Genomic DNA, 13,276 nt, shown 5'->3' on the forward strand with positions numbered 1-13,276 from the left:
GAGTTACAGATTTGGAAGTCGATCTGTCTTAGTCAGGATACCAGAAATTGTTTTGCAATTTGTAAATCTATAAGCTAGAAAATCTAGAAAATTTGAGCCTAAAAAAGTGTGAAAGTTTAAATATTTTACACATTTTACTGTCTGGGTCCTCTAGACTTTTCCTTCCCTTGTCTGCTAACATTTGCAGAGCGCACTCTTGCCCTCTGGAATATGACGTTCGAGCTAATGTTTAATTGCACATCGAATTTTGAGTTTCCGAGAAAACCGCCTCTGTCCAACTCATGTAAACCCATTATGCTTGTCCCTTCCTGTTTCTGTCATGCCTCAATCTGGAGCTCAAGGCTCTATCTCTGCAATCACTTGGAAACACATCACTGCTGCGCCGGCATTCAAGCTTCAAGCGGCCTCCAAACGTTTGCACTATCGGGAGAAATATGAGTGCAGGATAGTAAACATTGTAAAGCAACACACTTAGCACACTGATGACATTTTGGCTCTGAAAGAAAGTTTTTTTATTTTTTAAAATAATGTTGGTGAGATACATTGAAGCCTGCTGTCTTTCCACAATGTTCCACTTTTTTCATGATATGTCTTTCATCATGTTATTTCTATTTTGTCATAATAGTAAGATTTCTACAATCATCAAAGTTTGAAACAATGTTGATAAGAAACTATCTGGTCTTGATGAAAGCTTTGAGTGTACAATTTGTTTTTTGATGCAGTTTTCCTGCTTTCTTTTTTAATTCCCCTGCTGTTAAGCTGAGTTTACATCATCGGTTATTTCTTCAGGTGGTTTTGCTGCAGGCCGTAGGCATACCTTTTTTGTAATTCTGAAATAGGCCTTCATAACAACTATTTGCATACATCTTGTTTTTCCAAATCTTATTCCATTGTTTTGTCTTACAGTGAGCAAGTAATAAATGGGAATGCCTCCAACAGTAGATTGGTTCTGTACGGATCCAATCTACTGCATGTTTGGATAAGAATTTAGGGCCATGAATACAGTTAAGCCCAAATTTATTCACATCGTTGGCAGATATAGATTTAAAATTATTTTCATTCAACCTACAATATTGTATTTCAAAGAAAACAAAACAAGTGGCTTTTCAAAGATAATAAAACAATATTAAAGGAGTTTTCATTTAGATTTTTTTTAATGTTGAATGGTTTTAGTATGCCCCTCTCAATCAATGAACCAATCTTTATTGGCATTTACTACGACTCTACTCTTTTTGACAATTTGCCTTTAGCGATGAATTCCATTGATCTGCTTTTATTTTTTACTGATTTACCATCAGAGTTCAGATGTCATTGGGACTCTTATTGCTGCTTGTTTTTTTAGGCTATCGAATCATGTCTTGTGCTCAGATGAGCTTTTAGTGGACAACTTTCTCTGCTCGAGTAGCTGGGTATATAAAGGCTGCTTATCATTTAGGATGCAACTCGGTAAATACAAATTCAAGTGAAAGAAAAACTGAACTTGTGTGATGTATACCTTTATTACACATGGGAGATATATGTCAAGCATTTATTTCTATTCATTTTGATGACAACGACTTACAGCTAACAAAAAGCCCAAAAGCTAGGGTTGCCAAAACTTAGAATATTGCAAAATACCAACAAAAATGATTACATAAATACAGAAATGTAATGTTACTGTTTTGTATTGCCCTGCGATCGTGTGAAAGACCGCAGACTTGACAATTGTCCAGAAGACAGACACAATCTGCATGAGGAGAGTAAGCCATCAAGCGTCTTGGCTAAAGACAGAGTACCGCATCCAACCATATGGATAATGTAAAGCAAAGTAATAATAATGCAAAGCTGCCAAAGTCAGAGATGACTTGGGGAGCCATGTCATCTGCTGGTGTTTGTCCAGAAGTACAAAGTCAGCACAGTAATCTACAAGAAACATTTTGACAACTGTACTTAATGCCTCCTCCTGCTGATAAAGAGTGTTAATGAGGTCCTGTGCCTTAATTTGCACAAAGTGTAGCCTGGCAAGAAAACGCAGCTGGTCTAATAAAAAAAAGTTTGCATATTATAACTACAAAACTCAATATTGTGTTGCTTTAATATGATTTAAAGGCACCACTGGCTATTCCCCTTATCACAATTAAAACAAAAAATATTTTGCACCCAGTGGAATTGAAGGAAAAACATATTTTAGATGTAAGACTGTGATACTTTTTCTCTCCAGGCATCAAGAGTACACTTTGGGGTAAAACAATAATGTAAAAGAAATCTCTCACAGGGGTCGCATTATTTATAAAAATTTCAAATAGATTTTATTCATTTACCTTTTTCAAAACCAATATCTATTTCAGTAAAATAACTGAGTACAGAAAAATAGCTTAGACATTATTGGTGAAATTAAATCATTACTACAGCAAGTGTACGTAGGTGCTATGTCTGCATTATGATTTATTCTTTGATACAATAACAGTAAAACTGATGTGATTTTTTTATTTTATTTTTAAGTACAAAAATTGAAATATTAGAATGCTGAATATAAAAAAAAAAAAATAGCGAGCATCAGAAGCATCTGTATGGAAGATCCAATGTTTTTTTCTGTTATGAGTCTCTCAGTCTTTGCTCATTCATTTCTGTTGTACTCCCCAGTTGTTTGTAGGTACTTACTTTCCTTCTTCAAAAAGTTCAGAAGCCAAAAAAACAAAAAAACAAATCATGTTCCCATGTTTTAAACCACCTTAACGGTGCTGTTAAAAGTCGGTAGAAGGATTGTCCAGTCCATCTGCCCTCCTTGTTCCACCGACTGTCTTTCCAATCACAGATAAGAAAAGAAGAAAAAATACAAAACGTTTCTCTAATTCTCTATTATTCATGATAATCTACTTTTGTACATGATTATAAGATGCAGTTACGTGGATCATCTATTGTTGCTCTGCTTTGAAGGAGCTGTATGCGTTTGTGTGTTGCACAACCAACATGTACATGAACATTTTTTCATCTGGTCCTTTTTGTTTTACACAAATAAATCCTCACTTCCCCTCAAATTTCATTCATCATTTCAACAATCATACCACCACTGAAATTTTCACTTCTCGTCTTGATTTTGTTTTGAGCAATTTGTGTTGCTAGGCTGAAAATGAATTGGCTTCCTTAAGATTTGTCCAGGCTCACCGAGGGAGCTGCAGCTAAATCAGTGAGAACAAAGGCCTTAGCAAACTTATCATTTTTGATGGGGTTTATGTTTATGTAACCGACTCTTTATATACAGTTAGAACTATACAGGACTTGGCATTTTTCTTAAGTTATTGAAGCGTGATTCAATTTCATTGTTAAAACAGGGTGAGATGCGAGTAAAACTGGAAATTCTGCAGAACATTCTTTGAGCAGTGTCACTGGAAGACAGTGTGGTAAGACGGGCACTGATGGGATTTCATGTACTTGATGGCAAACTTGAGCTCCTTGCTCTTCTTGTCCCACTTGTGAATGGACATGAGCAGCAGCTGCTGGTCCACTTTGCGGCCCATGATGAGGAAGTTGGAGCCCAGGTTCTCCAGCTGTGAGCACGGGCAGTTCGCTCCGTTCTTTATGTACAAGGTCAGCTTCTTCAGGTCCTTCTTCCTCAGCACACCCTGCTTCAAAACCTTCTTCTTCTTCTGCGCTGCAATTAGCTTTCGGTCACCTTTTTCCTTTTTCACCTCCTTGATTTTCATCTTCAGGACTGGAAAAGAGGAGAAGATATTTATTCTCATTTAGGATTGTGCTTGTAAAACCTACACCAACGCAAAAAGTCTGACATTTGTTCTGAACTGTAAATGCAGCATACACAGGCACTTCCAGGTTGAGCTGACAATAATATTTTACAGTAGAAAAGTGTTACTGTGTGAAGAGTCCTCACACAAAAAGTGCTAGAGAGCCAGCTGTATTTTTAATTTTTTAATTTTTTTATTTTACTGAGGCAATTGATTCAAGCTGCAACATCCACAGAAAAAGTAAAACAATAACAAGAAGCCAAATGTATAATAGGAAGTTGGTCCTTTTAATCCATTTGAATAGACATTTTTATTTGTCTTGCAACATGCTGGATTGGGAAACGTCAGTCGTTGGCAAATATCACGGTTAAGGAGGCCGTATACCAACTCCACAAGGAATAAGCACAATGGCTGACATATATAATCAATAATCCTACCATGCTAATTGTGCTAATAATGCTAAATTTTGATGCCAAGAAAAAATATGCACTATGTTAAGTGATGTTCATTTTTATAGCACAATTCAGCAACAAGACAATTCTATGCATGGCTGGAACAGATTTTACTCTGTCAGACAGTAAACTTGACACAGCTGTTGTTTATTTTGAAAGAACCATGTATATAAGAAATACTTTTTTAAATACCAAGAGCTAAAAGTACCCAAATACCTCAAACCAAGCAAAAAAATTTTTTTTTACATGTTATAGCTAAACATTTATTATTAATATCATTTTGGATGCACTTAATTCAAAACAATGTATGTTTACCGGGATCATTGGTTTTATTAGCTTTTTATATATTTGGGGTTTAAGTAAACACTGGGGAATGAAACTTAAATTGCTTCTCCATGCTGTGTGGTTGTTATGAGAGTAAGTGATGACTTCGCCTTCAGTTTTGAGCAATGAGAATACTGGGGAGAGTGAATATGTTGTATAACATAGCATCACATTAAATATTGTTATTTTGGGGTCAGTACTTAGATAAAAGTTGCAGTTGCGTCAGAACTGAGTGCACGCATGAGTGCCAATGCACTCATGCGTGCATTGGCACGCATGAGTTATTTATGGCCTCTGAGAACTGCGGAAATCCTGAAGTGGGATTTCAACATATCAAGAAGCAGCATTGTAGCCTGGCATAGCTGCTGATCACATTACAAATCCAACAGTTGTTAGATGAAGTAGAAACCTTATTTTCCTTTGGCTTCATGTCATTCTGCTCCACTAAATGAAAGGCAGACACACAAGAATGTGCCTGGCATTATAAAGTGGGTATATTTTCAAATTATTCATAAAGTATGAAAATATGGAATCAGAAGAATGGGCAACTAAAACTATGACCAGTGACTCTTTTTTCCAACGGATTCATCAGATTTTTAGTGAATATTCCAACTTTGCACACAAGTCAAACTGATAGGTGTGCAAAATTAATAGATGCTGGGAATTATTTGATCATCTAGATGAAGCTGAAGCATCTGTGGAGCAAAAGACAACACGTGCTGTGGTTCTGTTTAGGTCACTTGTCATCACTCTTCTTGAAGACTGTAATTAGATTTCAGTTGTTTCCATCATCCGTGTTGTATTAAGACTTGTGTTTTCATGCAAACCTGCAGTGCAAAAACAGAACTGAAAAATTCTGCACGTAGTTTTGATTACATGTGACAAAGCCAAGTTTGTCAGCGTGATGAAATGCTGACTCTTAGGCCTCACTGAGTGTTGTGTTTATAGGTTCATATTTTCTCATGTCGGAGATTAAAATTAAAGTGGCAACTATTTCCAAGGAGAATTTGCAGGGTAACCCCTTTTGACAGGAGGAATTAATCATAGGTTGGGCAAAGGCACAGTGCTGAAACGAGACATCTCCGTTTGCCTAAGCCTGCTGGAAGATCGCCATGTCGCTTCTCGTCTGCCTGTCTGTGGTTGAATAAACAATCCTGAGTATGCTAATGCATGTACCGTACATGTGAAGTTATGGCATGCTCCTCAAGCAATGTTCAGTGAATTGTTCCTCGTGCACTTTGTGACTGTCCTCCAGCTCCTCCTCGTGTGTTTATGGCGCTTTGCTTATGTGATTCTGTGCTTGTGCATATGTGTCATTTTATGAATGACTGCATTTAGCACAGGTTCGAAGCATTAAATTGCCACCCTTCCCCTTTCATTTGGCTTTAAATGCCCACCCGTGTGCATTCATACTTAGAACAAAGTATGCAGTGGCCCCTCTGCGCTGCCTGGCCAGCATCTTTGTGACATGCCGTGCCCGTTTCTTTATACAAACTTAGTCTCTTTACTGTGAGCGTACAGAAGTGCTCTGTCGTTATGAGGAGAAGCAGATTTTCTTCAAAAGCAAAAACAAAAACAAAAAAAAAAAAACAAAGAAAAATAAAAAAAACTCATTGGAAAGGGTAAGATGCCAGACTTGGTTTTTATGCAGCACATGCCCTTTTTCTGGATCTTAAAGAAAAAAAATGTTTAAGGATTAAGCATCAAAAGCAGACTCTTAATAAATTGTGAAAATGTTTCAGGGCCATGAGATCAAGCTGATAACAACTGTGGTTCATTTTAATACCATTGTACAGCAATTCTTCCCTTGATCATCAATGTATATCAGTTATCTTACCTTATCTTGTTACACATAACCTGTAAGCAGCCTTAACTAATAAAACATATTCACTCGAGTGTCTATACATGTTTAAATGCAACCATTACTTTATTCTAGTAACCTGAAAAAATGTGTGGTATGATTCTTGAAACAGCATAAAGGACCTCAGCAGTTAAATGTCAGAATTAATTATGACTGCTGATGATGAGACTGTATTTCAGCTTCAGCTCGGTGTGAAGACATAGTTTGTAGATTCTGGATAAGCTTGTTCTATTTATAATGGCTTAGGATGATTTTGTTCATGTAATGTTTTTGTAGGTGTGATTAATTATGTACGAGGCTTAGGCACAGAAAGAATATCAAGATTAGCTTTTTTCTTCTGTATTCTGATTTGGTGCATGCGAACTAGGCAATTTGGTTAAAATGCCTAGTTTTAACTAGGCATTTTGTGTTTATGGCACAACACTGCAAAAATACAAATTAAGCTGCTGTGGACTTTGAAGAGAAACAGAAATGCTTCAACACAATGAGGAAAAAAATGTGAGCAAGGTATAATTCTTAAAATATAAACAAGTTCCAAAATGATACCACAAAAGAATTTGAATATTTTTGAAACTCTTTCTTCAAACATTTGGCTTAACTATTAATTAATATCTTAGAACGGACAAACTCTGAAATAACACATATGTATAAGATAATTTTTAATGTCAGACACAAGAAACCTGAGTAAATAAAAATGATATTTTATTTATTGAAAGAAAAAAAGCTATCCAAAGGAAGCAGCAACTAAGTAAAAAAGGAAACTATGTAATAACTTGTTGGCCTAAAAGCAATAACTAGCAATTAGTAATTTTACAGTATTGTAAATAAATATTGCTCAAGGCACCGTTTTTTTGCAGAATTGTTTAAAATGAGCCACAGTGTTTTGAGCATACTTCTTATCAACTGGAGTAGGCTGTGCAGGCCCTGTAGCAGCAAAGCAGCCCCTCGTCGTTATATTACCACCACCAATACAAGTGTGAAACATTTCTAAAATGCTGTAAGTTTTATGCCACTTTTGTCTCCTTGATCTACAGAATATGTTTCAAAACGTTTGGGGCCTGTGAAAGAGGCCTTTGTGTTGTTTTTGGTCACTGGCTGTTTTCACTTTGTAAATCTTTGTGCTTTAAATATTGTCCAGGGCTCTTTTGGATGAGTCACTGAAGGGCTTGTGGAGGTTTTCTTTCAGGCCGGCCATCCAGGTTCCTCGCTGTTCCACGTTTTCTCCATTTGTGAATGTTGGCTCTCATTGTTGTTCTCTGGAGTCACAGTCCCTTGCAAATTGCTTTGTAACACTTTCCAGATTGATATATCTTAATGACATATTTTCACATCTAATTTGAATCTCTTTAGATTTAAACTTGATGTTTTGCATTTTGAGTACTTTATCTCAGACAGGTTGAACTTTTGTGCTCTTTTGATTCTGGGTGTGTCTAGTGGAATTGAACCCATCTTTCTAAATGTGATTAATGGGTGATTTTGAGTGATAATTTAATCTCTTGTTCTCACAAGCCAAGGATTGTTTGGATGGCTTCTTCTCTAAAAACCATTCATGTTATCTCTAGGTTATATTAATATTAGCTTGAAATGTGAAACATTTATTGAAGAAAATGTACAGTTTTGAAGTACTCCAGTAGTATTTCTTGTCTTTTTTTTTTCTCAAAATTGCCTACTCACCAAAATCACTTGCACAGTAATGCTCCATGATGTTGTCTGTTTTCAGCTCGTTGTCACATGGAGGGCACACCTTCGACACTGAAGGGAAAAAACAGGATTTAGAGATGAGAATTGCCTAGTTCTCATCAGTTAGAATAAAATACATTTTGTTTGATGCCTTTAAACCTAGATTAGCTCATCTCTAACAGCTGAACATTGTTAGTCGAGTGCAGTCAGCAAAACCAAAGCAGCGGATGTAAAACATTGAGCACTGTTGAGTCACATATTTGCAGCCCCCACTGGGTCCTCTTGTCAGAGGATATTTGCTGTGGAGCAAATACTAAGTCCAGCAGACTGACTGATGTTTGCCCTGCAATTACACTGGAAAAAATGTTTTTATTCTACCCACTTGTATATTTTGGTGGTGCAGGCGTGGTCTGGCTGTGCAGAAAGGTAAACGGGGCGCAAGGAGCTGCTGAACATGGTGAAAAGTGATTCAGTACACACACACACACACACACACACACGTGCGCGCACACACGCGCAGGCAGCACTTAAGCAGACACACATTGTGAAACAGCAAGCAGACCAAAACCAATGAGTCCTGTTTATCTGGAACTCTGAATTTATGGTCACGCACATTGTGCTTAAGAACGTGTTTGGCCTTGCTTATTTTGATATGGAGCTTTGTGACTGTCATTACAGTGAAGACACAACAAGACAGAGTAAAAGCAAAAGGACCCAAAATATTTTTTTTTCAATAAAATAGTGCAGCTGTTCAGTTGTTCCTGCACTCCTAATCAGTGGCAGTTCATGCATGGTTGTGAGCCGCTCCTTTTCTTGTCCGTATCCATTATCTGAATCCAACTTGGTAAACTGGAAGCATAACATTTGTTTAAACAATATTAGTTTATCCCGGAAATAAATGGGGATCTTTATGGACTTAAAAAATTTAGTAAGAAAATAAAAATGCCCTTTTCTCTAGGGGTTTTTGTTAGTGATGTTTACACACACACACACGCACACGCACACACACAAAGTGCATTGTGTGAATTGGCACCAACACAATGCCACTTCCATTTTACTGAACATCTAGATAAGCTATAGAAAACTCAGCACAAACACCACTTACATATATGACCTTTTTAAAAAATGGGTTGTTTAATGTCAGAGAATTTTTAAAGAATTTACATTTTGCCTAGGAAAACACCAAACAATTGCCTACTGTAGTCATCTTAACCAAGCTGATCGATTTTCAGGAAGTGTGATTTTACTCTTATTGAATGCATCATTACAGATATTGCCACAACTGGTTCACTCTAAACACAAACTCTTCTGTCTTGACGTTGTTACTGAGGAAAGAGGATTTAGTTATTTTCAGTTTCAGTGAGGACTTGGAGTACACAACTAATTTGGAGAAAGCACAGTGATATAAGAGCAGAGCCAGCCCAAGGCATGATCAAACAAAGCTTTGCCATCATAGGCTTCCCATAATTACTTGAATTTTAACACAAACCATAGAGCTAAAAATGTTATATATTTTTTATGGCAAACTGGAATGCTATTAAATTAGATTTAATGGTTTCAGTACAGATAAATGAAAATAGCCAATTTAAATCTTAAATCTAAAATGCAAAAAAAGTTTAATTTGTGCAAGTGCTAAGAATAATCTTATTTGATTGTTGTGTTATGTTAACAATCTCATGCTAAACATTAAATATCTTTGAAGCTCAGCCAATTAAAACAATATTAGAGATTACAGATAACGCTTGAACTGTATGCAGAAAAGTTAGCGTCTGTCTTCCACACAACTCAGGACTTCACACGATCCAAAAATATCGGCTGCCGCTAATCTCAGTACAGTACGCACTAACAGGGCAGACAGATTTGATCCGACTCAGCTCGTCCGAAGGGAAAACAGTTCTGACCTTTCCCTGAGTGGGAAGCCTTTTTTTAACAGGGCTTCTAAAACAAGAGCTACATTTTTCTGTCGCTCACTCATCGCTATACCTAAAATATGCTTTCAGCTAACTGTTCCCTTTCCGTTCCCCCATGACGATTGCTTACAAACACACTCATTCAAATGCACATGGGTGTGCTGCTGTGCAGTTGAGGCCCGGGGTTAGAAGTCAGGGTTCAGAGGTTATCATCCCCTGTCCAGACCTCAGTGTCTGGACAGATAATGAGAAGGGTCAAAGTTTTGCATGCTTTGCTGCCTGGGTCGTGGGGAGGTGAACCCCCTTAACCATCGGTGAGTGCAAGTCTGTGTGAGTGCATGTGTGCATGTCCAGGGCAGCTGAACCGTGCTCTTGTAGAGTAATTGACAGTTTTCTCGTCAGAGAGAAGTCCATGCGTTCCCAGAAAGGAGCCATGCGAGTCCATGCAGGGTCAGCGTCTAATTGTCGGCTGCTTACTGGAGGGCTGGGCAGTAACACGGAACCACCACTCACACCAACATGAACAAGACGCAACCAAACTTTTATGGATCTATACGGTTTCACGGTTTCCAAACTACTTGGTATTTTATGTGACAGACATAAACTTAACACATGGTTTTCTTTTCTTTCTTTTTTTTTCCAAGTACAAAACATAAAAATGGTTTGAGATGAACCATCTTGGTATATATATATATTTTTTTGTTATCGTCAGGCTGCAGGTGAAATTCCATCCCAGTTTTTTGCCAGTACTCATTTTTTTGTATGTGCTGCTCTGTATTTATCCTCATTCATGTCCCCATGAACTCTATTCAGCTTCCCTGTTCTTACTCAAGAAAAGCACCCAAAGTATGGTGCTAACGTCACAGTGAATGTATTTCTTCGGAATAATACGCAGTTGTTTTTACAACCACACACAGGGACCGCATTTAAGCAAAAATAGTCACCCAACCAGATTGTCTCCTTCCATGTTTACTCTGTCCCCCAAATTACGAACTGAACTTCTTTTGCCTTTCTTTCAACAGCGACTTTATTTTAATGCCACTTTTCTGTGAGGCCTGGAAGTATAACCCACTTCTGCTTGAATCTTTTGCAACTTTTTGAAACCTTTATTTTGCGTTGCTTGGTCTCTGCTACGCTGTTGATTCAGTGCTATTCCCTAATAAGCCTCTGTGGCCTTCACAGAGCAGCTACACTGATGGGTAAATTCTTGCAAACCAGGTGACTTCTGAAGGAAATTAGTTGCACTGGATTGTATGTAGTAAAGATGAGAGTGAACTGGGCTTGGTCATAAATGCATGACTCCCCTTTAGCATTTCTGCTTGTTGAAAACCATGAATCCTTTCCCTTCCACATCACAGTTCTGCTCTGATGTGTTTGTCTACGAAGCTTCATTAAAATACATTAAAATCTGTGGTTTGAATTTCAAAAAATGTTAGAAGGTTCAAGGGATATTAAGACTCTTGCAAGCCACTGTCTTTTTACAAATCTCTTGAAGTTGCATGTTATTTAGCCTCCATGGGAAATCATTTCACTGGGGTGGTATGCTGGCAGGATGCCCAGCTGTGCTGATGCCAGAGCATGTGTCAGGAGAAACCAGTGCCTCCAAGAAACTCTCTGAGCTTGGACTGAAAACCAGCATTTGGATGCCGCCTCATAACACGAGTCTGTCAGAGGAATTACTGTCATGTTCTCTTGGGAATCAACGCCTCATAGGTTAATCTATGTGCATGTATCTTATTTCTTGTATCGACTTTTGCAAACATTGCAAAACAGATAGGAGTATTTGTAAGTTGCAAAAAAGGGGGAAAAAAAGGGAGGAAAAATCAAATTTGGCTACGGAGTTGACAGCTTCTGTTTTGCAAACCTTTAAAGTTATCAGCGATTCTGGCAGATCTACGTTACCGCTCGCAGAACTATTTCAGTGGAGGATGAGAGAGCTTATGAGTCAATGATTAAGGGTAAGAGGAAAAAGGTTGATGGGAGCTGTACGAGTAAGGAGGTGGTCTGTTTGAAAGCACTGCTGTTAATCTTCAAACAGGGAGCCAGAGTGGAAATGGTGAGCGGCAAGAGTCCAAGAATTTAACTGCACTGCTTCACTTAGTCAGAGCTCCAAAGTTAATATCACTTTCTCTGACGCAGCCTCTCCTTTCTCCCCGTCTGTCATATCTCCAAAGAAATGTCTAGCAAACACATATTGAAACTGTTTAATACTAAGTACAAAATGTTAAAAGCTCACTTTAAAGTTTCATCGTTTTGGGGTTAAAAAAGCCGCCCAAACCTGCCATTGTGCTCTGGCGTGACAATGAAATTTGTTCATTTGCGCCACAAAAAGCATCGAGATCACTTTGATGTCAATATTCGACGCGGACGATTTGAAATAACTTTAAAGAATGACCTCAATTTTTCATAAACAACACCATAAATCTCGAACCCCATTAGAGCCTTTGAAAAGCAAAAGAGAAATCTGTTCTCCTTTTTGTCTTTGCATGACTTTTGACAATCTCTCCCATTTCCTGCGAACGCCCATTTGAAAACAAAAACATAGTAAATCACAGCTTCTGTTTGCAACTTTTGACAGGCTTCCTTGACAACAGCCTTGCAGCTGAATGCATTTTAGATGGAGTATGTGCAACGTTGCATACTCTGCTCTCTGTCTTTCTCCTCCGGGGCAAACACGCACATGTCGTCACCAAAAAAAAAAAAAAAAAAAAGGGGTGGGGGGGCAACCTGATCTAACGGCGTTGTGGTCGGATTCCCTGACACGTCTCAAGCCTCGTCTCTCACAGTCGTGAGCTCCACGCTGACTTTTACAGAAGAATGTTCCATTTAAAAAATGCTCGGGTCACTGTCTTATGTCTCATCTGGGCCCTTTAAGTTATGAACAGCAACACTTATGACATAAAATCGTACTGTGCAGGAGATGAAATGCAGGATATGATTTACGTCCAAGGGCCTCACATCTGTTTAAATGTGGCATGCAGACAGACAGAGGAAAGCTTAAACATGGCCCGGAGGCAAGCCCCTCGAGGGCCCTAAAACAAAGCACACTCCTTGCATCTGAAGGAATACTATACGGACGAGAAAATATGTTCTCAAAAGGGCCTCGGCGGTCTTCCATGCACGGAGCATTGGATCACATTTTCCTTTTCATATAGCAGCCAGGGCCACATGAGTAGAGTCCATTGTGTTGCTGGAGACCTGACAGTTTCGCTTGTCTCCTTTAGCGTGGTTGCAACCTAAACTGGCCACATCAAAGAGAGCGCAGGCAGGCAATACTTTGAGTTGGCACAATTGAGCGGCATCCAATCTTTTAAGAATCTGTATATA

The 13,276-nt window shown here is 38.3% G+C and overlaps 1 protein-coding gene across 1 annotated transcript in view; it reads right to left on the reverse strand.

The window, feature by feature from the left end:
- Positions 1-1,475: 1,475 nt before the first annotated feature.
- sfrp5 (secreted frizzled-related protein 5) overlaps positions 1,476-13,276 on the reverse strand; it is a 17,191-nt gene continuing 5,390 nt past the window's right edge. Inside the window, exons 2-3 of the mRNA XM_008429625.2 lie at positions 8,034-8,111; positions 1,476-3,691 (exon numbers count right to left, since the gene is read on the reverse strand). Coding sequence (XP_008427847.1) covers positions 3,363-3,691; positions 8,034-8,111 — 407 coding nt within the window. The 3' untranslated portion in view covers positions 1,476-3,362. The remainder of the gene's footprint in view (positions 3,692-8,033; positions 8,112-13,276) is intronic.

The sequence above is a fragment of the Poecilia reticulata genome, linkage group LG15 (genome assembly GCF_000633615.1).
Source record: "Poecilia reticulata strain Guanapo linkage group LG15, Guppy_female_1.0+MT, whole genome shotgun sequence".
NCBI classification, from domain to species: domain Eukaryota; kingdom Metazoa; phylum Chordata; class Actinopteri; order Cyprinodontiformes; family Poeciliidae; genus Poecilia; species Poecilia reticulata.